The sequence below is a fragment of the Lynx rufus genome, unplaced genomic scaffold, assembly GCF_022079265.1.
Source record: "Lynx rufus isolate CCGP_SWC_20201006 ecotype Redwood Valley unplaced genomic scaffold, mLynRuf1.p SCAF_5, whole genome shotgun sequence".
NCBI lineage: Eukaryota > Metazoa > Chordata > Mammalia > Carnivora > Felidae > Lynx > Lynx rufus.
Window position 1 is genome coordinate 128,560,323 of NW_025814867.1, and position 24,015 is coordinate 128,584,337.

Genomic DNA, 24,015 nt, shown 5'->3' on the forward strand with positions numbered 1-24,015 from the left:
GTCACATCTAGTTTTACAGTTTGCATTATGGCGTCATGTCTAAAAACTCTTCACCAAGCCCTAGGCACCAAAGGGTTTATCCTACCTTCTAAAAGTGTTATAGTCTTATACTTTGTATTTAAACCTATGATCAATTTTTAATTCATTTTTGTATAATGTGTGTGGTTTAAGTTGAGGGTTTTTTGGGTGTTTTTTGTTTTGGTTTGGTTTTTGGTTTTTGTTTTTTGTTTTTTGGGTTTTTTTTTGCCTATGGACATCCAATTGCTCCAATATCACTTACTGAAAACACTATCTTTCCTCTTTCAATTCATTTTAAAATTAAAAGCAGTTATTTGAAAGTCAAATTGACCAATGCTAATGATACTAAACACTGGACTTAGAAATTATGAAAGTCAGCAAATGTCTATGAGAAAATGCATGTCAGTATGTTTATAATTCTCAAGAACTCTAGAAATATTATAAAGGTATCATTATTATTATCATGCTCCGTTTTCTATAAAACTTAGTCAAGTTATCTTTAGATGTTAAATGATAGATGGCTCATCTTATAAATTGGATTCTTCATCTTCAAGCTGCTTTGGCCTGCAAACATGTCAATAACAACTGAAAGTGATGGATCTTCCTGATGCTGATATTTGACAACTAGGAACTGTACAGAGAAAATCAAATTACTTGAATAAACTAATGAGCTCTCAAATGTCAATATATAACTAAATAAAAAGAAAGAAAAGATTACCCTTTCTGTTGTTTCTTTCCTTTAATATCCCATGAGTCACAGAATTTTAACACCAAAACAAAGCTTTAGACTTCACCTAGTCTGGTGTCAGCATTGTATCTATAAAAGCAGATCACCATTTCTGAGTAAAATAACTAAAACAAAGGCTAATGATTTCCTCTACACATTGAATGATTTCGTTTAAAAGAATCAAGGAGGACTCCTACCTTAGTGGTGAACAAAGAAGACCCTAGAGGAAGGTTGCCTGAGTTCAAATCCTGACTCTTATTACTGTGTAAAAAATTATGAGTTAATTCTTTGGGCTTCAAATAAAATAGAGACCAAATAACAGGGTTATTTTGAGAACTTATAAATCATAAGTATAAGACATTAAAAAAAGAAGCCTGCCATTTAGTAAGCAGTAGCAATTAGTATTATTCATTTTCTACCCAGAGAAATCATTCCACTTCTGCAGTTCTCTTAGCAGAATCAACCCCTTCTTCCTTTGAATCCCCTCAGAATGTCAGCCAGAGGACATACCACATGTTGTATCAATATGTTAACACACTGTGACTTTATGAGTCATGTCTTACTCTGTTGTGTTGTTGTTGTTGTGGTTTTCAACTGAAGTTTTAAAAAAATACGTAATATAAAGTATACTATCTTAACCATTTTTAAGTGCACAGTTCAGTAATGATAAGTATATTCACATTGTTGTGTAACGGATCTCCAGGTCTTTTTCATCTTATGACAATGAAACTTTATACACGTTAAACAACACTTGTTCTAAATATTTGTATCCTCAATACCTAGCTGTATACTTAGCAGCTAGTACTGTACAAAAGTATAGCAAACAGAATTTATATCATCCCAAGAACCCATCTTCATGACTTAAATGCTTATCAATTCTCTTTTGGAATGCCATCTCTCCTTTTTCTGATATCGACTTAATTCATCAGCGTAACTCAACCCTCATCCTACTGTACCTTAACTTGCGGTAGATCTCCCCACCCATGAACCCCCATGCTCCCATCCAACACACATTGTGTTTAACAAATCTCCTTAGTACTACACTTCCAAGTAACACTCCTTAATCAAAAACGCCAAAGGACTGCTTAGATCTTCAAGGAAAATGTAGTAAGCTCCTTAGGATGTTGACTCATTACCAATCTCTATTTCCTTATTTAAATTATCTCCCTCTACTCCCCTACATCCATTTTCCAAATCAACATATGCTCATTTTCTCCCACACTGGCCAAGCACAACCTTAGGCCTTTGCTTTTATACTTCTCTCCGGTTTCCAAAGGCCACTTGCATTCATATTGATCCAGAAGCATTTGGTGCCACTTTGACCTCCAATGGCATGCTCTGTCAGAAGGCCCTTACCCTACACCACAGTGGAGGGTCACGTGATGAGGCTGCCCAACCCTCTCACTGGTAACACAAGGACCACTGAGACCTGGATCTCTTAAACCACTTTCAGTTCCTAACAACTAGAAACCCAATAAAGATGTTTTAAAGGACTTAAGGAAAAATACTGAATATGCTCACTCAATGTGAATAAGCAGAGAAAACAAGGAAGAGGAAAATGAGGCCAGTTAATATATATAAAATGGTTTATATTAAATATGACTTCTGGGGCGCCTGGGTGGCTCAGTCAGTTAAGCGTCCGACTTCAGCTCAGGTCACGATCTCGGGGTCCGCGAGTTCAAGCCCCGCTTTGGGCTCTGAGCTGATGGCTCAGAGCCTGAAGCCTGCTTCCGATTCTGTGTCTCCCTCTCTCTCTCTGCCCCTCCCCCGTTCATGCTGTGTCTCTCTCTGTCTCAAAACTAAACGTTCAAAAAAAATTAAAAACATAAATATGACTTCTGTTATGAAAACAAAATAGTTACATTATATTTCCATTTAGAAACTATAAAGTTTGTTATAAAAATCTTGGTACAGATTTAGATGTTAGATAACCACATTAAAAAACATAATGATTGCTTTTATAAATACTTGTATAACTAGGAAATGGCCTGATTTTCAGGGGGAAAGGTATAGATAATAAAAAAAAAAAAAACAAAAACAAAAACAAAAAGAGCTCCTTCGCTGCTTACATGTTAATGTAAGCTGAATTCCCAACCTTTACTTGCGATGCTACCAGTGAGCCAAAGACAAACAGCCAGACTTTTGGAGCCTGTAATCCAGGGTGACAACCTTGTTTGTCGGCCTTTTGAGGATCAGTTGTACGACAGGTTTAGATTAATCAGTGAATACATGATTACAGATGGTAGATTTTCTGCAGAAACAAAATAAACATACCAAAAAAACCTGTTGGGATTCACCAGGGTCTGGGCCTATGTATCAGTCTGTCTGTCACGTCATCAAAACACCTGTCTCCCTTACAATCCTAGCTTCATTTCTACTCAAGGCCCAGAAACACTCATCTATTGCTGTCTGAGCAGCCCAGGAAGGTAGTGCTAGGAACTTTAGAGAGATAATAGAAATCACCCCAAGCAGGAGCCCAAATTATTTCTTGTAAAACATCTATCCAATTGCCAAAAATGTATAAATATCTCCTAAGTTTTCTTAAATGGTGGTTGGGAGTGTTGTTTTTGCTTTTGAAAATAGCTTAAAGAGAAAAACCAATTCCAATGATACAGAGTAAAACACTTTATCAGTTTTACAATAGAACCTCACCCTTTGGCCAGTGAAGCCACCAACTGCCACAAGAGGAAATTGCAGAGCTGAATAAAATTTCACGTACTGTTTTCACTTCTATACTCTTATGAGCTCACCATATACACCCACTCACTCATGAAAGAAGTACAATCTCCTTCATGAAAAGATAGAAACATTGTGGGGGCTGCATGCGAACGGAAACGTGTATTAGACGTATCAGAAACGAATTCAATCTAAAGAAGAAAACTGGAGACCCGGATTCTGCTGAAACACAAATCTTGAGAGAAAAGCTTATAAGTTGCAGCCCAAAATTACGTTTTCTAGGTATAATGTCAACCGTATCAACTTTTATTTACACACCAATCAAAAGCTAATAAATTGAAGGCTTATACGTGGGAAATCCTCCAAAACCTTGACTTTTTTTTTTTTTAACCACATCTGAACAGTGTTGCTGGGGTTGAAAACCAGCACTAACCAGAGCATGTTTTGTATTGACCCATCTTGGCATCATTATGAACAGTTTTGATTGTCACTCCATGGATAGTATTCACATATTTGCAGACCTCAGGACAATACTGTTTTCAGAAACAATCTTTTGAGAAAGGCAAAGGACATCAAGATTTCACTTCATTTATGTGCTTTCCCTGGAGTCAGGGTTAACTCATGTTAATTTGAGTGACTAGCAACTTGAGACTTGTACCAAAGAGGGGTTGCATGCAGTCAATTCAATCAACAGAAACCTGATATCAAAATATAGCATACCTATTTAAATAGACCATAAATTCAAACATGTCCCCCAGCAGCAGCAATTTCACACCTTCACTTGCGAAGCTTAAGGAAACAACATGTATTTGAAATAATTTGATGGAGTTTCACAAAATTAAAAGGTACACACACAGAACAGCCCAAAATAACACAGATGTATGCATGTGCACATACACACGCTTCCACAAACATCTGTTTTCTGATACCAGAATGTTTGCTACTTTGTCTTTTGTTTCCAGTTGAATTTTTTTTAAATAATCTCAACACCCAATGTGGGGCTCAAACTTACAACCCAAGATGCAGAGTCATAGTCTCTATAGACTGAGCCATCCAGGAGCCCCCAGGTAAAGATATTTTAGATTGATTGATGCCTACACATTCATGGCTTATAATACATTCTACTGAGTTCACAGATTTCTTTTAAACCAACCTCAGACCAGCACTGTGGGTGTGGGGCAGAACAAATCTATAGAATGCAAACAATATTTGATTCTCAACATTACTTTCCTCTTAATACTATCTGTTAGAAGGGATTATTCTTGTATTAAGATTAATGGCCTGTATTAATTTGCTATAGCTGCCATAAGATTGGGTGGTTTAAACAACATACATTTATTTTCTCACAGTTCTGGAAGCTCAGAATCCGAGATTGAGGTGTTGTAGGGTTCCGTTTCTTCTGAGGTCTCCCTCCCTGGCCTCCCCCTTTTTGCTGTGTCCTCACAAGGTATTTCCTTTCTGCACTTGTCTCCCTGGTGTCTCTCTACATGTCCAATTTTTCTCTTATAAGGATACCAGTCTGATTGAATTAGGACCTAATGTAGTAGCTGCATTCTAACCATTCTAACGGTTCTACCTTCAAATAAACTCACAGTCTGAGATACTAGGGGTTAGAGCTGCAGCGTATAAATTTGGGGGGAACACAATTCAGCCCATAACACGGCTCAAATACTTTGGGCTATGAACATTTTTCAGCTATTAATATTCCCTACCCTACAAAAAAATTCTGAATTCTTTCTTAAAATTTGTACAAATACAAATGGAAAAATCATGAAGAAATCAGTTGCACCTACATTCTTTACGGTCCAAATCTACGAATATCAGCTCCAGATTGACTCACTGTCTCTTATGCATTAAAAAGGATAGGTTTGTTTGTATGTTTATTTCTTTTAGGATAGTTATGGTGTGATAACTTCAAAGTTACATTAAGTTCCTCAAAAAGTGAAACAGATTTACCAGCCATATGACAGCAATTCTATCCTTAGATATATACCCAAGAGAATACCCAAATGAAACCAAATTTCTACACAAAAAAAAACTTGCACAGGAATGTTCATAGCAGCATTATTCATAACATATAAAGAGTGGAGAAAATTCAAATGCATATCAACCAATGAGCAGATGTATAAAATGGGGTATATCCATTCTATAGAGCATTATTCAGCAATATAAAGGAACGCAGTACTGATACATGTCATAACAAGGATAATCCTTGAAAACATTATAATAAGGAAAAAAAGTTAGTCACATAGACCATATACTATATGATTCCATTTATATGAAATATCCAGACTAGGCAAATGTACAGGGATGGAAAGATTAGTCTTTGCTCAGGGCTGAAGCCGGAGGGTTTGAGAGGAATGGGGATTGACTGCTAATGGGTATAGGGTTTCCTTTAAGAGTGATGAAAATGTTCTACATCAAGTTGTGATGTGGGTTGGGCAACTCTGTGAATGTACTGAAAAACAATGAATTGTACACTTTTAATGGTAGATTGTATGGTAAGTGAATTAAATAAAGCAATAAAGCAATTTTTTAAAAAAAGTTCTCCATGGTTCAACATTTTTTGAAATTTAACTTATTTTGTGTCTTTATGGAATATAAAGGTAATTTGCCTGGCTAACATTCATTTGCAGCCAAAATAAAATGAAAGAAAAAGAAAAAATTCACATACATATCAACTTGGAAATATCAAGAAACTACCTTGTGTTCATTTTTAATGCCACCTGTGACCTCTATTACTAAAGTCAGTCTACTTCTGTAACCTCTCTTCCTTGTACAGATAAAACATCAATTTAGTTGTGGATTTAAAGCAAACAGGATCATTATGTTTGCAGAGTGTTCCATAGCTTTGCTATTCTAGCAATCTGTGACCTATAAATAATGCAAGACCTTTTCCTTGTCTAAATGACTTTCTTGCAGCATGAGTCTTGATACACAGAAAGAAAGAGAAGAAAGAGAAGAAAGAGAAGAAAGAGAAGAAAGAGAGAAAGAAAGAAAGAAAGAAAGAAAGAAAGAAAGAAAGAAAGAAAGAAAGATCAACCCACAGTCATGGAATTCCATCTATTTCTAGTTCCCCAATTAAATTATAAACCGCATCTATTCTCTCTTTTGTAGTTGCATCAAAAGCCACCTTTTAAATATTTTGCCATTTTATTTTTATCAAAGCAAAAGTCTATCAGAGCTAATCTGTAAAGTTTTTGTATTTTGCTTTTGAAGTAAGGAAAGCAAAATATATATATATAGAGAGAGAGAGAGAGAGAGAGAGAGAGAGATCGGTTTCTCTGTGACCCCTGACCTTTGAACCACAACCTCCTTGCCACTAAAGCGTTCAGCACCTCATTTAATCTCCCCTCTCTACAGTGGCATAGTGCTGAGAAAAGGAAACAGAAAACATAATCTGGGGACTTCATCAATTTTTCATGAATTTTCATTTAGGCCAGAACCCCCTCTTACCCTGGTCGATAGATCAAGCTGCTGTCATATATTTACCACCTGGGGCTACAGCTGCTATCTCTAGGGGTTACCACTGACTCAGGCTATATCACAGGCAGCCACAAAATGTGTAAGGACCCCTGTGCTCCTTCTGCTCCAAACACAGGGACAACTGGTATTCACACTGAAATCCTATCTGCATCAGCTATGCCTCCACTCTCTTGGGCTCACTGGAAAACTGTATTAACATCTTCGGTGCCAGGTGCTTTGGTGGGAATCCCACAATTCTGTTTCCCAAATACGTAAAAGTTGCTTTCACCTGAATACCTTTCTTGAGTTCAAGTGATTTGAAAAGTACTTTCTGGATTGCTTTTTTTTTTTTTTTTTTCTTTACAAACTAAGAGGGAGAAAGCAAACATGAGGTAAGTGATTGGACACTCCATATCAATGATGCCCTCTTGAATGTTTTTTTTTTTCCTCAAGCGCATTATTATGTTACATAAAACTGAAGTTTGTATGAAAGGAAAACAAAAAAGTGTTTTTACAGTATGGTAAAGAATGGGCTGACTTCTCTACAACCTGCCAAGATAGATGGTTATCAATAAAATTGCACATTTCATTTGACAGCAGAAACCAAGATTTTTGAAATTAAAAATGAAAATCAAGGCAAAGCAAAGAGAGTCCAAAAATTACCGTATTTTTAAATCAATAATCTTTTCACAATAAAAGTTGTAACAAGTTTGCTACTTATCCGTATACTCTTAATCACCTAGATACCAGAGATCAGTCATTCTCAACTGATTTGACCCCTCAAGACACAACTGGCAGTCCAGAGACATTTTTGGTTGTCACAACTGGGACGGGGGGGGGGTTGGGTGGGGGGAGCAGGTCTTATTGCCATCTCCTAGGCAAAGGCCAGAGGTGCTGTTAAACATCCTGCAATGCAGAGCACAGCCCCACAACAAAGAATTATCCAACCCCAGATGGCAATAGTGCAGAGACCTAGATACCTTGCTCTAGTTCCCTCACAATCCACTCACAGCTAAATTCTTGGGAGAATGGCAGCATTTGCCACCCCAATTCCACCGCTGATTCATTCTTCAGCTGACATGCTCACTTTCCACTCCTAGAGCCCACAGGTACTTTTTATTTAACCGTCACATGACATTTGCATTGCAAAATACTTTTTCTTTCTTAAAATTATTTCCTTTTCTTGTCCCTTCACTCCCCGTACGCCATCACGCTGATACCTCTCAGCGCCTCCTGAGCCAGTACTTCCTTCCTTTGTCCACCATTAAATATGGGGGTTCCAAGCAACAGGAGTGACCTCAGCCCTTATTAACCATCCCTGACCACAGCCTGCCTGGGCAGTCATGTCTACTTCTTTTTCTCCTCTCATCACTTTACCCTCTATGTGGTAAAGACCTCTCTTCTCAATTCTAGAAATTCCCTTTTTAATGGAACATGAGATATGTTTACCTCGAGGTCTCATTGGTATGTCAAACAATACAGCCAAAGCTCACCTCAATCTCCTATTCCCATTTCAGTTGTGTCTTCTCTCCTGTACCCGCCACCCCTACGGATGTAGCACTATAGACCTAGCCACTCGACAGATACAAACAAACAAAAAACCAAAGAAGCAACCACTGGGAATCATCTCATATCCCCTGAATCCTGAAACTGACCATAAAGTGATATGCCTTATAATTTCTAAATATGACTCATACTATTTCCTTCTTTCAATCTTCACTGCTATTTTCAGTTCAAAATCTGATATATAGTCTTTTCTGAATGATTTGACAACTTATTGACTCATCTCTGACTTTAATCATCATCTCCTTAACCCAATTTTCAATTCTCTTTCAAGGACTATTTTACGTAACAAAAAAAAATCTACTTTCCCAACTTATGGTGCTCACCAATCTTTCAAGCTACCTTATAGTTCTCATACACAGTGTTGCTAGGCTTCCATTCCTTCCTTTACTGGATGAAAAAGAGATGTGTCATAATTGAGCATTTAGGTTACGTGTTCTAAATTATGAAGGCCAAACATGTACCTCATCTATCACTATTGTTGTATCATTTTATTTAAAAATATATACCTTGGTAACAAATAATACTGAAATACCACAATGCTTTGACCCAAATTTCCATATTAATACATTTTATGAAACACATAAGGAAAGACAGATGACTGATGATCTAATGTGAAAGAGATGAGTAGCATATAAATGGGTATTATTTGATCTTGTGTTGCCTCAAATGGCATGAACTGTTGACACGGCATTAGAAGAAAGAATTTTATTCACTAGCTAAATCCAATTTAGAAGCCTTCTTGTTTTCCTCTCTAGGTCAAAAAGTATTTTTAGAATTTCTCAAAGCTCATTGATTTAAAAATAAAAAGTGCTACTGTCACATTACACAAGAAGAAAATCATGGTTTAAAATTTTCCTCCTAAAACAAGTGTGATTGATTATTAATGACACAAGTAGGAAAGCGAGAAATCTTTAGATTAAATAAAAACACAAGATGAATGCATGTAGGGAAGAATTTTAACAAAGCTAAGGTTCAGGGGAAAAAATGTTTATAGCTGCCCAAAAATAAAATGACTGGCAATTTAGATAAACTTTAATATTAAGAAGAAAAATTAGTTGAAGATTAAAAACAGATATTTGCTGCTGAGTAGATAAAATTTAAAAAAAAACATTTTAATTAAAAATTCTTTATTGCTATTTATGGAGTAGGCCAAATTTCAATTAGAGTGTTTTCCCAAATATGGCACAATTCCCTAAAATTAAAATTAGACTAATCAGGATCTGGTCTTCAAATCTCCATTAACTTATTGCCTAAGTCTTCGTCACTTAACCATCACGGGCTTCATTTTATCTATAAAATGGGAGAATAATGCCGATAATATTTCCTATAAAGGGAGGTGGGGGGGGGAATCAATGGAATTTGACATTGAAATATTTCAATGCGTTTGAAAAATTCCAGGAATAAGATATTTCAAAATAAAAATAGAAGAGTCAGGAATATTTATTTTTGAGGTTTTTGTGTGTACATTTCAAATCTCACTAAGCTGCATCTAATTTAGCTACTTTTTGAAGTCAATTATAAAAATGAAATTACCTGGGACCTTGTGCAAAATAGCATTGCTAGCTAAGGTTCTAATGCCCCTATCGCAAAGTACTTCACAAAACAAATTTGGGTTTTAGAATTCTTGTAGCCTTTCCTATTGGACATACACATTTCAAGCATTAGTGTGTTTCAGATTTCCTGGTACAAACTGTAAATCAAAAGTTCAGACACTTAAGAACAAAAGCTTCCATCTAGGTAGCTGAAGAAGAAATCATATGATTTTATTTACTAAAAGATGCTTCCCTGTGTAAAGCTGATGTATTCCAGAGAATTGCAACACACATATATGCAAGTTTCCCAATCCAGTTTGATAACATGTAGCACATGAGTATAACTACCAAGTTTAATTACAGACATGAGACGCTGAGCTATTATTTTGCACTCCCTTCCCAGCTACATAAATAAGTCTCATGCATCTTGAAGCATCTCAATTTTCTTATCTATGAAGACCTACTGGTACAACCAGAAAGGTGAAGAGTAAATTTTTTACATCCAATTGTTACCATCTTATTAATGATCAATTCCAGATAAAATCTTTCCACAGAATAGCTAATATCAAAATTTCATGGTACTGTTTAAAATAGGACACAAATTTGATCCTTACCTATAAACCATAATAATAACAATAATAATAATAATAATAATAAACAAATCTATCATGTATTTTAATACATTCTGGAAAATAATGTATGAACTTACGAAGGCAATGTTCACATAGATGCAAAGCATTGACCTCTTGACTTACTAGTGCTATTCGGGCTATCTGCTGAACAAATATATATATATATATATATATATATATATTTTTTTTTTTTTAAGTGCCAGAGGTCAAGCCTTTAACTATTGCTGACTCCCAAGACTGAACAAGACCCTTCCATGTATAAACATTTTGTCCTTATAAAAACCAGGTTTCTTCCCTGATGAGTTTTGTTGGTAGAAAAAATAAACAAATAGAGTTGTTGTCATTGTTCCTGTATTCTCCCCTACACACCTAGGGTAGTGATTCCTGAGTTCAGACTGGAAGTAATAAAAGAGTTAATATAATCTAGGGAGTATATTCTTTTTAAGGTCGTTTGTTAAAAGTTAGATTTAGCAATACTAACATAATAATATAATATAATATAATATAATATAATATAATATAATATAACATAACATAACACACTATATATAGATAAGTAACACAAACAGGTATAAAATACTGAATTTATGCCCTATATTTGAGGCCATGTTAGACATAAATTTTGCATTTCAAAATAGCTGACTTTATGGGGCGCCTGGGTGGCTCAGTCGGTTAAGCATCCGACTTCAGCTCAGGTCATGATCTCACAGTCTGTGAGTTCGAGCCCCACATCAGGCTCTGTGCTGACAGCTTAGAGCCTGGATCCTGGTTCAGATTCTGTGTTTCCCTCTCTCTCTGCCCCTCCCCTGCTCATGTTCTGTCTCTCTCTGTCTCAAAAATAAATAAAAACATTAAAAAAAGTTTTTTTTAATAAATAAATAAATGGCCGACTTTAATACTTGATTATATCTTTCATTAATAATTCCAGTTTTAAATATCAGCATCATTGCCACTTTGCTTTAATGTAAAAGCATAATTTCCACTTTGATTCAATATAAATAAATTTACTGTAATACCATAGCTTGACATTATTTTGACCAGCTTTCTTTGGAGAAGGCAAAGTAAAATTATGCACAGTGTGTTGACTTTTCTTCTTTAGGTATTAAGTAGCCACAGGGACAAATCAAAGCTTACTAAAAATAAATCAAAGTTAAAGTGCACGCCATTTATAAGATTCACTGTGTTTACTTACATGCCACTTCCAGAGATGCATTTCGACTCACTGCTTCACCGAGATAGTTCCTTGCAACACAAACGTAGCTTCCTTCATCAGGTTTGCTTCTGCGCCCATGTACAATGCGCAAGAAGAATAAGGATCCGCTGGGCAGAAGCATCCTGTGAGACCGGGGATCATCCTTGTCAGTCTCCACCCGCTCACCATCCTTGTACCACTCAATGGTGGGCGTTGGCCGGCCCTCTGCCTTACAGTTCAAAGTGGTGGGCTCTCCCTTAGAGACAATGACATCTGAAGGGTGCTCCACAATCCGTGGCGGGAAGTCTTCCTGGCGAAGACGAGATCCTACAAACAGGACAGAATGAAGACAAGCTTTAACATTTCCTTATCTATAGCTCTTGTTTGGCTTAGGTTCACATTGAAATCCCCAATTATTCAAAATGCCCTTATTACTATTTTATTCATGCTTCATTCTTTGGTTCTTGATGCAGCTCCTAAGTCGTTGCCAGTCCTTTGCAGAATGTGATAATATACCATTGCATTAATATGTTAATTCTGATGAGTTAGGTTTAAATTTTCCATGAATTGTGACAAGCAAAAGTAAAAGAGAATATGAGATTTTCTGTCAGGCGCTAAGAAGAGTAAGATTAATCTCCTATCCTTGAAGTGATTACTATCTACTGGGGGACAAAGCCAAGTGGGCAACTATCTAGAATATACAATGCAGTGTATCATACTGGCATTGTGTCATCAGATTTAACATAAAAAGATAACCCACAAATTATATACAAATATTAACTCAATTTAACAGATAAGGAAGCATCTCAGGAAATGACATCAATTTCCCAGAAATGTAGAGGAAATAAGCTGATGAGGCAGGATTTGAACTCAGGGATATATGACTGAGGAATTCAAGTATAAATCATTATATTAAAATAAAATAAATGTTGCATGGAGGTCCAAGAAATGCATTACAGGAAGAGAGTGGAAAAAGAAATGTTAACTTTAACTGGATTATAATGAGGCCTCCCCCGAAAAGGTGACATTTAATTGAGCTGTAAAGAATAAAACTATGTAAATAGAGGGGAAAAGACATTCAAATTGAAGAAACAATGTGAGAACATGAGAGTATATGCATAAATAATATATTTCATAATCAGGGAGGAAATTGATATGGCAGGTGGGGGTGAAGGGTAGTTTTGGAGCCCAGAAAAAAGGGCTTTAAATAACATGCTAAGGATTGTGATCTTCATTCTATATGGCTAACAGATTTTGAGGGGGCAGTGACATGACTATCTGTATTAGATAGTTTTGGTGCGCAGTATAAAAGATAAAGAGCAATGGAGGCAAAAGGAGAAAGTTACTTAACTATTCTGGAGAACAATAAAAAGAACTTGACTTTGAGAAATGATGCTGAAGGTAGAAAAAAGAAGACAGAGGCATACCATAAAATAACCCTTGATAGAATCTGCTATCTCACCATAGAGTCAGGAAGAGTTGTAGGCACCAATGACTTCCTTGTAAGTACAATGAAAGGGGAGCCATTAAGTGGTAGAAAAAATAGGAAGAAAACAACCTGTTGGTATTTTGAGATCAAAATTTTCATAATGTGTTGTTTTATATATTTTTAGTTTATAAGGTGTCACTGGCCATTATTTGTGAAAGGGTCTTACCAGCTCTTGCGCATAAATCTAACAGAGATGGTGAAAGAGATAACCGTGTCAGTTGGGGTGCCTGGATGGCTCAGTCAGTTAAGTGTCAGACTCTTGGTTTCAGCCCAGGTCATGATCTCTTGGTTTGTGAGAGCGAGCCCCATATCAGGCTCTGTGCTGACACTGTGGAGCCTGCTTGGGATTCTTACCCTCTCTGTGCCTTTCCCCTGCTAGTGCTCTCTCTCTCAAAATAAATAAATAAACTTAAAAAAAATAACCATGTCTGAGGCCATAATGATAGTCTAGATACAAGTTTTAACATTTTCCAACCAATCATCTAATATTAGCACATTTCAGCTTCAAAAATAAATAAATCTGAGAAATATTAACTTCCCAAGGTTGTTGAATACAATTTGTTATCTCATCAGATCCAAGAAGGAACTTAAACATTACAAGTGCTGGGTACCTAAAGCAAAAGAGTACAAAGGTCAGAATTTATTTTTTTTTTAAATGCACTAAAAAAAAACCCAAAGCATATAAATATGGACAGGTAATCACCTTGTGCATCACAATAACAAAGAAGGTTATATATATATTGAAAATACTGGATCACAAAAGCAAATGAGGAATTTCAAGAATATAAAAAGAAACAATCAGAAAAGATCTCAAAGTATTTAAATATGAATGTTTAATCACAGTGGCAAATCAGTAACATATTCCCAAATGTAAAGATCTGGTCTCAGAGCCATACAATCTGATCCTAAAATGGAACAACAGTTAATCTTACTCCTCATGTAACAGGCATATAGGCTACAATCACCTTGTTTAGATACCTTTCTTGTTCTCTAATTTGCCACGTGCACTTATCTGCAGCCCCCCCATGTCAAAGTTGTTCTGTTACTAAAACTAAGCAAGTCAATCATCCATGTTATTAGAGTGCTCTTCACTTTATCACATAGTTCCCCACCTTATTTGGCAGTTGGCCCAGATAAGGCCTACAAAGAACCTGAAATACACAAATACTTATTAAATAAAATAGAAAATAATGGACTTATAAAAGGAAAAAAGGCAAAATATCTAGCCCCCTTAGCAATTACACCTAGAATCCAGCATGTCCAATAAGCCCTCAGAGAATTTTACCCATTAATCACTATAGCATATGTAAACCTAATCTGGTGTTTTCACCCTGGGATATTCTTCTAGTCATTGTATTCCCACTGTTATAAAAACTTCAAAAAGACATCTACAATCTAAATGGAAGAGGTAAAACTATCCATTAGAAGAAATTATAAGAGCAAATTTTCATGACCGTTGAGTTAAGGAAAACTTTCTTGGACACCAAAAGCACATGCAACAAATCAAACAGATAAATTGGACTCATTGGATTTAAATATTTGTGCTTGGGGGGGGGGGGGAATCAAAAGAATGAAAAGACAACCCATAGAATCAGAAAGAAAATATCTGCAAATCATATAGCTGATAGGGGACTTATACCTAGAATATAAAGAAATCATAGCATAATAAAAAAAATGCAAATAACCAAATTTTAAAATAAGCAAAGGATTTGAAATAGATATTTTGCAAACAAAGCCAGACAAATGGCCAATAAGCACATGAAAAGATTCTTGACATCATTAACTACTAGGGAAACATAAATCAAAATCTCCAGTGAGACATACTTCACACCCAGAAGAATGGCAATAATGAAAAAAAAAAAAGTAAAATAACAAGTATCGCCAGGGATGTGGAAAATCTGGAAGCCTCATACATTGCTGGTGGGAATGTAAAATGGTGCAGCCACTTCGGATAATATTCTAGATTTTCTCAAAAATTTTGGAATTAACATATGACCGAACAATTCGACTTCTGGGGATATAACTCAAGAGAAAGGAAACCTTATAGCCACACAAAAACTTGTACATGAGTCTAATGTAATGTTCATAACAGCATTATTCATAATAACCAAAAAAAAAAGAGAGAACCCAAATGTCCATCAACTGACTAATACATGTTGTACATCCACATAATGGTATATTATTCAGCAGTGAGGAAAGAATGAAGTCCTTATACACACTGCAACATGGATGAACCTTAAAATCATTATACTAAGTGAAAGAAGCTTATCACAAAAGGTCACGTATTACATGACACCATTTATATGAAATGTCCAGAAGAGGAAAATAGAGACACGATGCAGGTTTGTCATTATCTAGGGTGGGGAATAGGAGTTGGATGTGAAGGGGTATCAGGGTATCTTTTGGAGGTGATGAAATATTCTAAAACTGATTACAGTGATGGTTGCACAACTCCGTGATAATAATAAAAGCTATCATATTGCACACTTTCGATAGGTGAGTTATGTGGCATATAAATTATTTCAGTAAAGCAATTTTTAAAAAGTTATGGGTAAGGCATTGTGAACAAGCTTAACATAAGGGGTAAGAATTCATATTCACCCATGCCAACAATTAGGTTATTATCTTCATTTATAATTCTTGTTTTGAAATATAATCATCAGGTCAGCAATATCCAACAGGGCATAAAATAAAGCTGAAAGGTTTCACCATATAGGTTGATAGATACACAAACAAAGACAGACATGTAGATCTACAGAAATATATCTAAATTTTAAGATGTTATTAAAACTGAGGGGATTAATTCTGAACTCCCTTAAATTCAGACATTATGCAATATAGCAGTGACCTTAAGATAGATAAGCTTTAGGTAGGTAGTGAATTCTTTAAAATTGTACAAAAATGGGTACTCTTGTGTGGGCAGAACAGGAGAATCGTGAGGGGACCAAAGATTTCATCAAATTTGCAAAGAGGTCTGGGTCTTTAAAATTAGGAAGGACCACTAAAGTACTAGGTATGCTACATTATTGGGCCAAATAACCCAATTATTTCGTTAAAAAAAAAAAAAAAAGACAGCTGAGTTGTCAGCCAAACTTAATGGGGATTCAATACTGAACAGTAGAGGGGGCTGTACTTTACATGAAGTGTCCTGAAAACTGTTGAACTTTGACATCCAAAGGCAAATTGGAAAATACAGGACTCCCAGCCCAACCCAGGACCTACACAATCAAAATCTGCACCCCCTCAGGGATGCCTCTGCAGGCAAAGTTTGAGAAGCATTGTTGTAACCAGTTTTTGCATGGCCCTCCCCTAAGAACGTTTTTACATTTTTAGTGTTGTTAGAAGACTAAGGAGAAGGAGGAACAATTAAAAAGAAGGTAGAAGAGGAAAGAGACCTCATGTGGCCTAAAACGTTGGAAATATCTGCTGATACTTTACAGAAAAAGTTTGCCAATCTGCTTTAGAGTACCTGTTTGTCACTTACCATTAATAACTAATTTTTTCACTTATATTTCTTTTATATAGGATCATAAAACTGTTTTCTCCAGATTTCAGATGGGAAAAAAAAAACAACTTTGACTGCAGTGTTAATATTGCTCATGTAATTATTTGGGATTCTTATACGAACGGATCGGCTAAGCAAAATATCAGATTTACCTGCAATTCTAACTTTACTTGCAGCAAGTCTAGACACCTTTTTATTTCAATTATTAATAGGACAATCACATAGTCACGTGTTTGTTTTTTTTTTTAATTTTTAATGCTTATTTATTTTTGAGATAGAGAGAGAGAGAACATGATCAGGGGAAGGGCAGAGAAAAGGAGACACAGAATCTGAACCAGGCATCAACACTGAGCCCAACAAAGGGCTCGAACCCACGAACTGAAATCACGACCTGAGCTGAAGTCGGATGTTTAACCAACAGAACTACCCAGGCACCCCAGTCAAGTTTTAATTAAAAGCATTTTATTCAACTTTCTTCATCTCTTATTTAAAAAAAAAAAACAAAACAAAACAAAAACAGAAAATAGTCACAGGTACTTAAAGATGAACATCCAAATGTTTATTGTTGCTAACCATGAAAGTAAACTATAAAACAGCCAAGTGACTTGTTCATAATTAAAGAGCTAACAGAAACAGAATTAGAACTTAAGACCTTTAATCCAAAATATTCAGGATTCTTAAAAACTGGATGTAAGAATAAGTAAAGAACGCACATTACAACTACCCTAATTCCAAAACCCTCCTCTAAGTTTGACTGAAATGAGTCAGATAGATGCCTCTAATCACATTTTCCTTGGTTTTCAAAACGTAATTCTCAGACTACCAGCATCAGCATTACCTGGGATATCTCCTTAAAATGCAGATTCTTGGTCCCCACAGTGAACAAGAAGCATCAGAAGTTACAAATGGAAGAGATCTAAGACACTCATTTTTGGTGCTGACCAGGAGAAGGTCATGCCCTCTGACCTGATCTAAACTGGTCTGGAAAGTCATGACTTATACCTGGCAACAAATTAGTCAGGTGCATGCAGAAGCATCTTTGAATGAGGTTCTAAGCACCCAAAATTACATAATGGATTTTTTCTGCTTCTCAGGGATTCTCAAACAATGATTTTGAAATGATCGTTGGTAAAATATTTAATAAAAAAACAAACTGAGTAGTTTATTTGCTCTTCAAATGTTAGAGAGTTGGAGTAGAAGTATAAAATCCTAACTCATAAATATATTTATAAATATATTTAATATATATTTACTTAAATATATATTACTCAGTGAGTGCTAGAGTAACTTTTGTTTTTAGAGTGACTTCAATTACACAGTATAATAAAAGAGAATAAAGCACCTAGAAGAACACTTGTTGATTTCATTTCAGAGGTAAACTGCTCCTTCCTCATTGTTCACTTAGAGTATAGTATTTCCTTGAACTAAGCTTTACTTTTCACTCATATTTCACTCATAGTGAAAGCTATACTTTTCACTCTATAGTCATATCTGGTCAAGTTAAACAACACAAACTTTTCTGATTTTTTTTTTAAAAGGCAGAAGAAATTCTTGGCAAATACACTCCCTCCAGCCAAATTTCTGTGCAGCATCTGTTGTTGTTGTTTTTTCCTAAAAACAGACACAGTACTATCTCCTAGTTAATAATAACCATGTGTTTTGCTGTTGTTATTTTCTTTTTTGTGTGTGCAAAAAGTACCTTTATTAAAGCATAGGGATAGGACACTTGGGCAGAAAGAGCTGCACTCTGATTGTGAGGAGTGACTGATTATATATGTTTAAGTTGGGGTTATGCAGGTAGAGATAAAGGAAGTCTCTAAAGGAATTTCATATGTTAAAGAAGACTTACAGGATCCTGGAGGTCTGGCTATTGTCAAGCTAAGGTTGATTTTGACCTCTAACAAAGCATTAAGACAGTTATGAATATTTTCAAAAAAAAATCCTAGTAAGACTAAGCCAGCAAGGTTCTCTCTGATTACTCAAATTTTGAATGTGACCAGAGATACTTCCTGAAGTTTTCCCTCCCTCAGAGAGGTGCATAGTGCTACATGAAAAAAATCAAGGCTTCCTGACCCATCACATTGAGTAGGAGGTCACTGTGGAAGGAAAAAGGGATATGGGTTATTAACCAGCAAATATTTATGCTTCACTTTACCAGGTGCAAATCAGAATACCAAATGACTCATCAGCCAGTTTGGATGATGAAAAGAAATTACACATAGACTACCAGGACATGTAGTGAGCACCTTATTTTTTTTTTCTCTTCTATAAACAAAGATTTCCCCCCTCAATATTTCCTCCTTAAAGCCCTAATCACAATGCTAAGAGTTGATGTTTTCTGAGGTCATTCTTGCATTAATGTTTTTCTGCACGGTAAATTTTAGCTAGACCAGGTTGATCCCTTTATACTAGATTTCAAAATGAGTTGTTACTGCTTTCTATTTTGCCAAAATAAATCCTATCAAAATTTTCTCCATGGAAAGCAACATATCTCAGTGCCACTATAAACTCCATCCACACTGATTAGTGAGCTAACATAATTTGTAATGAAATGGAATTGATCACTCCATCAAGTCTGTCCTTGTAACTTTTCTATCCTTGAATTCTTCATGATGAATAAATTCTAGTATACTTCCTTTATGAGGGAGGGGGGAAACAGATCATTTTTCCCCCCACGTAAGTCCTATATATGATAGGATGTGGTGAGCAAGTCAATATTCAGGAAACACAAAAACTGTTTTATCCATTTAACCTTAGTAAAACTCTCTCAGGAGATGACCTGATTTGGCAATGAATTAAATAAATTTATAAGATTCTCATTCCTTCTGGAAGCACAGCAGTACCATGTTAAAAATAAGTTTAAATTAAAATTGAGAACTCCAAAAACTACTTATTTACTATAAAATTTCTGTATGGCTTTTCAATGTCATAAAACTAAAGGGCAAAGTATATGAATGGGAAGTGACAAGTATAAAAGATGTTTCTTGTCAAACTTAACAGGTAACCTTGATTCTGGAAGTTTCAGTTATGCACAATGGCATCCAGCAGCATCCCCATTATCCAGTTTTCTAGGCCCAACAGGAAGAAGATGAAGCCACGAAAGACCCTCTCATCTCAAATCCCCACATTACAGATGAGAAGAAAAAAGAAATAGAGAACCAAAGAACTGAAGTTTTTCTCCAAAACTGAGACTACAAGAACTACAGTTACCATATCTAGGAATACAAGCTGTTTTTAGGATGAGTTTTCTTTGTCCATTATGCCTCTTTCTTAGCCATATTTTTTTGGAAATTTAAAATGGAAAGTCCCAACCAAGCACTAGATTTCAGTTTATTTTTGTTTTGGCTTAATTGATTTTTCCCCCCTGGGTCATTGTATGCATTAGGTATATGACCTTAAGCAAGTTACCTAAACTTTCTTATAACACTACTTTGTCATCCTAAAATTGAGGCAAATGGAACAGTAAACTTCTACAAATTCATTGTTTCATAACATGACAATGGCTGTCACATCATAATGGACATAACGACAAGAGAAGATAACAGGTAGCAGGCTTAGATTTACTAGCACAGAGCAAATTTTTAAAGATACATGAGGTAGATTAATGCTCATACTTTTAATAAAATATAAATTAGAAAGTTTGCCTTGATAAGTCTATCAAAAGAAATGGCTAATCAAATGTTTTCTTAGGGAATGCTCCAAAAGTTAACAATGCTTTAAAAACTTTTGTTTAAAAACTAGCTCATGTAACCCTTGTAATTTATTCTTACATTTCTATGAAATTTATTTCCATGGCCAATAAATACATCGTTCTAAAAATCATCTTAACCAAAACCAACTGCTAAGATAGGGATGCTTATCTTAAAAGTAAATATTTTATGAATTATGTAAAATACAACCTTAGTCAAGATATTTAACATTTCTTTCCTTATTCAGGGTAAACAGGTTGCTATTTTAGGGGAAAGCAACTGAGACAGATTTCATAAAACTTTTTCTCTGAATTTCACAAGTGTATGTCAGGGCTTTATTTAAGTACTCTTAAAAGAAATTGCTGAAGATACTAAAAGTGGAACACATTTTCCATATTTTTTTCCTCCACCTCCTTATGTTATTTAGTACCTTCATTATGTAAGTTTTAATTGCTTTTTATTACACATTTTCTGGCTGCCTAAATCCAATGCACTGAGCCGCCGACCTCACCTGAGAAGGTGGATCTAGGCAACACAGCCCCAACATACAGGGGAAGGCATGACTGTTTGGGAAAGTTAGACCAGTAGCCAAAAGAAACTGAAGCCAGGAGTAGACACATGGGGATATCTCTACAACATTGCAGAGACATTTTGAAACCACAAACCTGAAAGGTTTTCAGTAAATTTTTAGGAGTGATTTCCTCTGGAGAAATAACAAATTAATTTCCTACTTTATGAATTCATTTTCCAACAAGTCAGTGTGGAGCCAATGTATTAACCTGGACACTCATCCAATACTATTTCAAATCAATTTGCTACACCTTACCATGGTTGAAGGCATTCTTTAAAGAGTGATTTGCCACCAAATCAGAGGTTTTCATGGGTTATGTAGATTTGCCTTACAATGACAAAGCAAACTCTATTCCAGGAAGATATCCTTGAAATTCATCTTCTTATCATCATATTTAAAATATTTCAATGTGGTTTCAAAATTTCATTAGACTTTATAAGAGATATGCAATGGGACAATTTCCAAACTCATTAAAATGTTTAACGATGTTTAATTTTCTAAAAACATCAACATATATTTGATGGAGACTATGAACTTATTTCAAAAATATGGCATTTGTTTTATGTAAGATCCAATGGAGTGATAACATTTAACCTTCTACTTTATTTCTTAAGCGATATATTTTGAAAATTCTGTAGCAATAGTGTTAACCATTGTAACTATAGATTCCAAAGCCCCCAGTGTCAGCATCAGAAAACAACATTCCTAACAGCACTCATATTTTACATGCATGCTAAACTTTGTTAAATATTTAGTCTCTGCTAATTGTGTAGAACTCGTGATATATTTTCCTCTAACCTATTTTATTATAAACTTAAATTGAGATTCAGTGACCTAGTCAATATTGCAAACTTCTTTTACCATATAGTATACTAAAGATTTTTTAAAAATAAAATTGAAACTATCAGTACAATTCAGAAAATTTCTTAAGAGAATAATTGCTAAAGCATTACCCAAAAAATTACAACTGGCACGAGCTACGTATTAGCTGTCTCATGTCTAATGCACACAATGATTTGAGCCTTGTTCACTTCCAATAGACAGTCTACAGTGACCCTTAAACAACTTGGGGAGGGGGCTGTAGACTCTGACTCTCTAACTCTGTCGACCCCGTAGTCAAAAATCCACAAATCCATGTATAACTTTTGCCTTTCCAAAATCTTAATTACTACTAGTCTCCTGTTTACTGGAAGCCTTACCAATAGCATAAACAGTGGATTAACATATATTTTCTATGTTATACGTATTTTATATTATATTCTTATAATAAAGTAAAATAAAGTAAACAAACTATCATTAAGAAAATATGAAGGGAAATTCATTTACGATGAATCTGTCTTTTGCTTCAACAGCGTTTGGATAGAAAGACCCTGATATGCCCTTCTTCCAAGTTCCGACTACCCTCCAACCTCTTTTCTAGCCACAGCCTTCAGAACCATCTTCTCAGCTATCCTCTGCCTCCCAGACCAGTCAACAATGTTTTTGGGGGTTTTGTTTTTGTCGGTTTGTTTGTTGAGCTTAGCTCCTTATTGCCGACCAACCATGAGCTCCCATATTCATCAAAATTAGTCCACTGAAATAGGGGCCACAAACAACCCTCAGGTCAACATGTATCTGTGGCCCTCCTACACTTACCTCTCTCTGGGTTTCTATTTTGACCATAAGTGGCTCAGGAGGACAAGTGCCACTTATTTGGGGGCTGGTCGAGGGAATCTCAAGGGTGTCAAGTGTCTCTTGAAAACGCAAAATCAGCCCAGCAGCTGTGCGCTCCCCTAGGAAGTGCAAAAGCTGTCCCAATATAAATCGGTAAAACCCAGGGTGCCGTGGAAGCCACCATGGTCCTGAAGAAGAATCTGAACTAAGTCCTTTTGTATCTGCACATCCTGGGTTCTGCCATGCAAACCTCCACCTCTGTGACTTCCTGGAGAATCACTTCCTGGTTGAAGGAGTAAAACATCAAGAAGATGGTAACCACCTGACTAACCTCCACAGGCTGGCTGGCAGGCCCTGACCCTGGGCTGGGGGAGTAGCGCTTTCAAAGGCTGTCTCAAGAATGCATAGGAGCCTCGAGAGGCCAGTGGCTCTTGGGGAGCCCCTTTGATATCCCTCTTGGTGTCAGAGCCTCTGCCTGAGCCTCTCCCTGCAGGCACGGGGAAGCTTTTTAACCCCTCTGGAGCCCTCGAGCAAAACGTGGATCAGGTGCAAACAACAAAGCTTTTTATAGCCAGAGCATTACCAAAAAAAACAAAAAACAAAAAAAACAAAAAATGGGTATAAGTGGACCTGTGCAAGTTCAAACCCATGTTGTTCAAAAGCCAGCTGTAGTTATACTTAAGAAGTTGGCCTAACATATGAATCTCACGGCATTGCTCTATTATCATTTTTTGATATGGTTCTTAAGCCACAGATGGGCTCATGTGGAATGGCAGAGAAGAGATGTCAGAAATTGGATGCAAATTTTTGTGAACATCTGTGCATGTGCCTTTTTATAAGGTACATCTTTGGCAGTTAATAGAGACTCTCTTAACAAGAGGACTCTGACTTAAAATTGTTCTTATCCAGGTGCTGGATCAGATTGTGAATGCAGGCTAGTTTCTTACCTTCCCCACATGTTGTTTTCCTTATCTATAAAACCTATCTAATAACAGGACATATCTAATAACATTGCTGAGAAGGCTGAATGATTTATTTCCATGTGCAAAGCACAAAGTAAGCACTCAGTAAAGGTTTACTTAATTAATGTTAGTATAAAGTGTAAATTTTTTAGTAGGATAAACTCTCTCACTATACTCAAAGGAATCTATGGCTCTATAAAAACAAAGGGCTACCATCCACAAAATGGTCTTTTTTAATGCAATAGTATGTCATTCAAAATACAGCTTCTTCCCATCTCTGTACCATGATTTGTTACTACTGCTTGTTCCTACCTACCAATTAAAGGTCATTCTGAATG

The 24,015-nt window shown here is 35.9% G+C and overlaps 1 protein-coding gene across 1 annotated transcript in view; it reads right to left on the bottom strand.

The window, feature by feature from the left end:
• Positions 1 to 12,327, bottom strand: part of ROBO2 (roundabout guidance receptor 2) — a 561,209-nt gene extending 548,882 nt beyond the window's left edge. The window contains exons 1-2 of the mRNA XM_047100461.1: positions 12,297 to 12,327; positions 11,809 to 12,135 (exon numbers count right to left, since the gene is read on the bottom strand). Coding sequence (XP_046956417.1) covers positions 11,809 to 12,135; positions 12,297 to 12,327 — 358 coding nt within the window. The remainder of the gene's footprint in view (positions 1 to 11,808; positions 12,136 to 12,296) is intronic.
• Between the last annotated feature and the right edge of the window lie 11,688 nt (positions 12,328 to 24,015).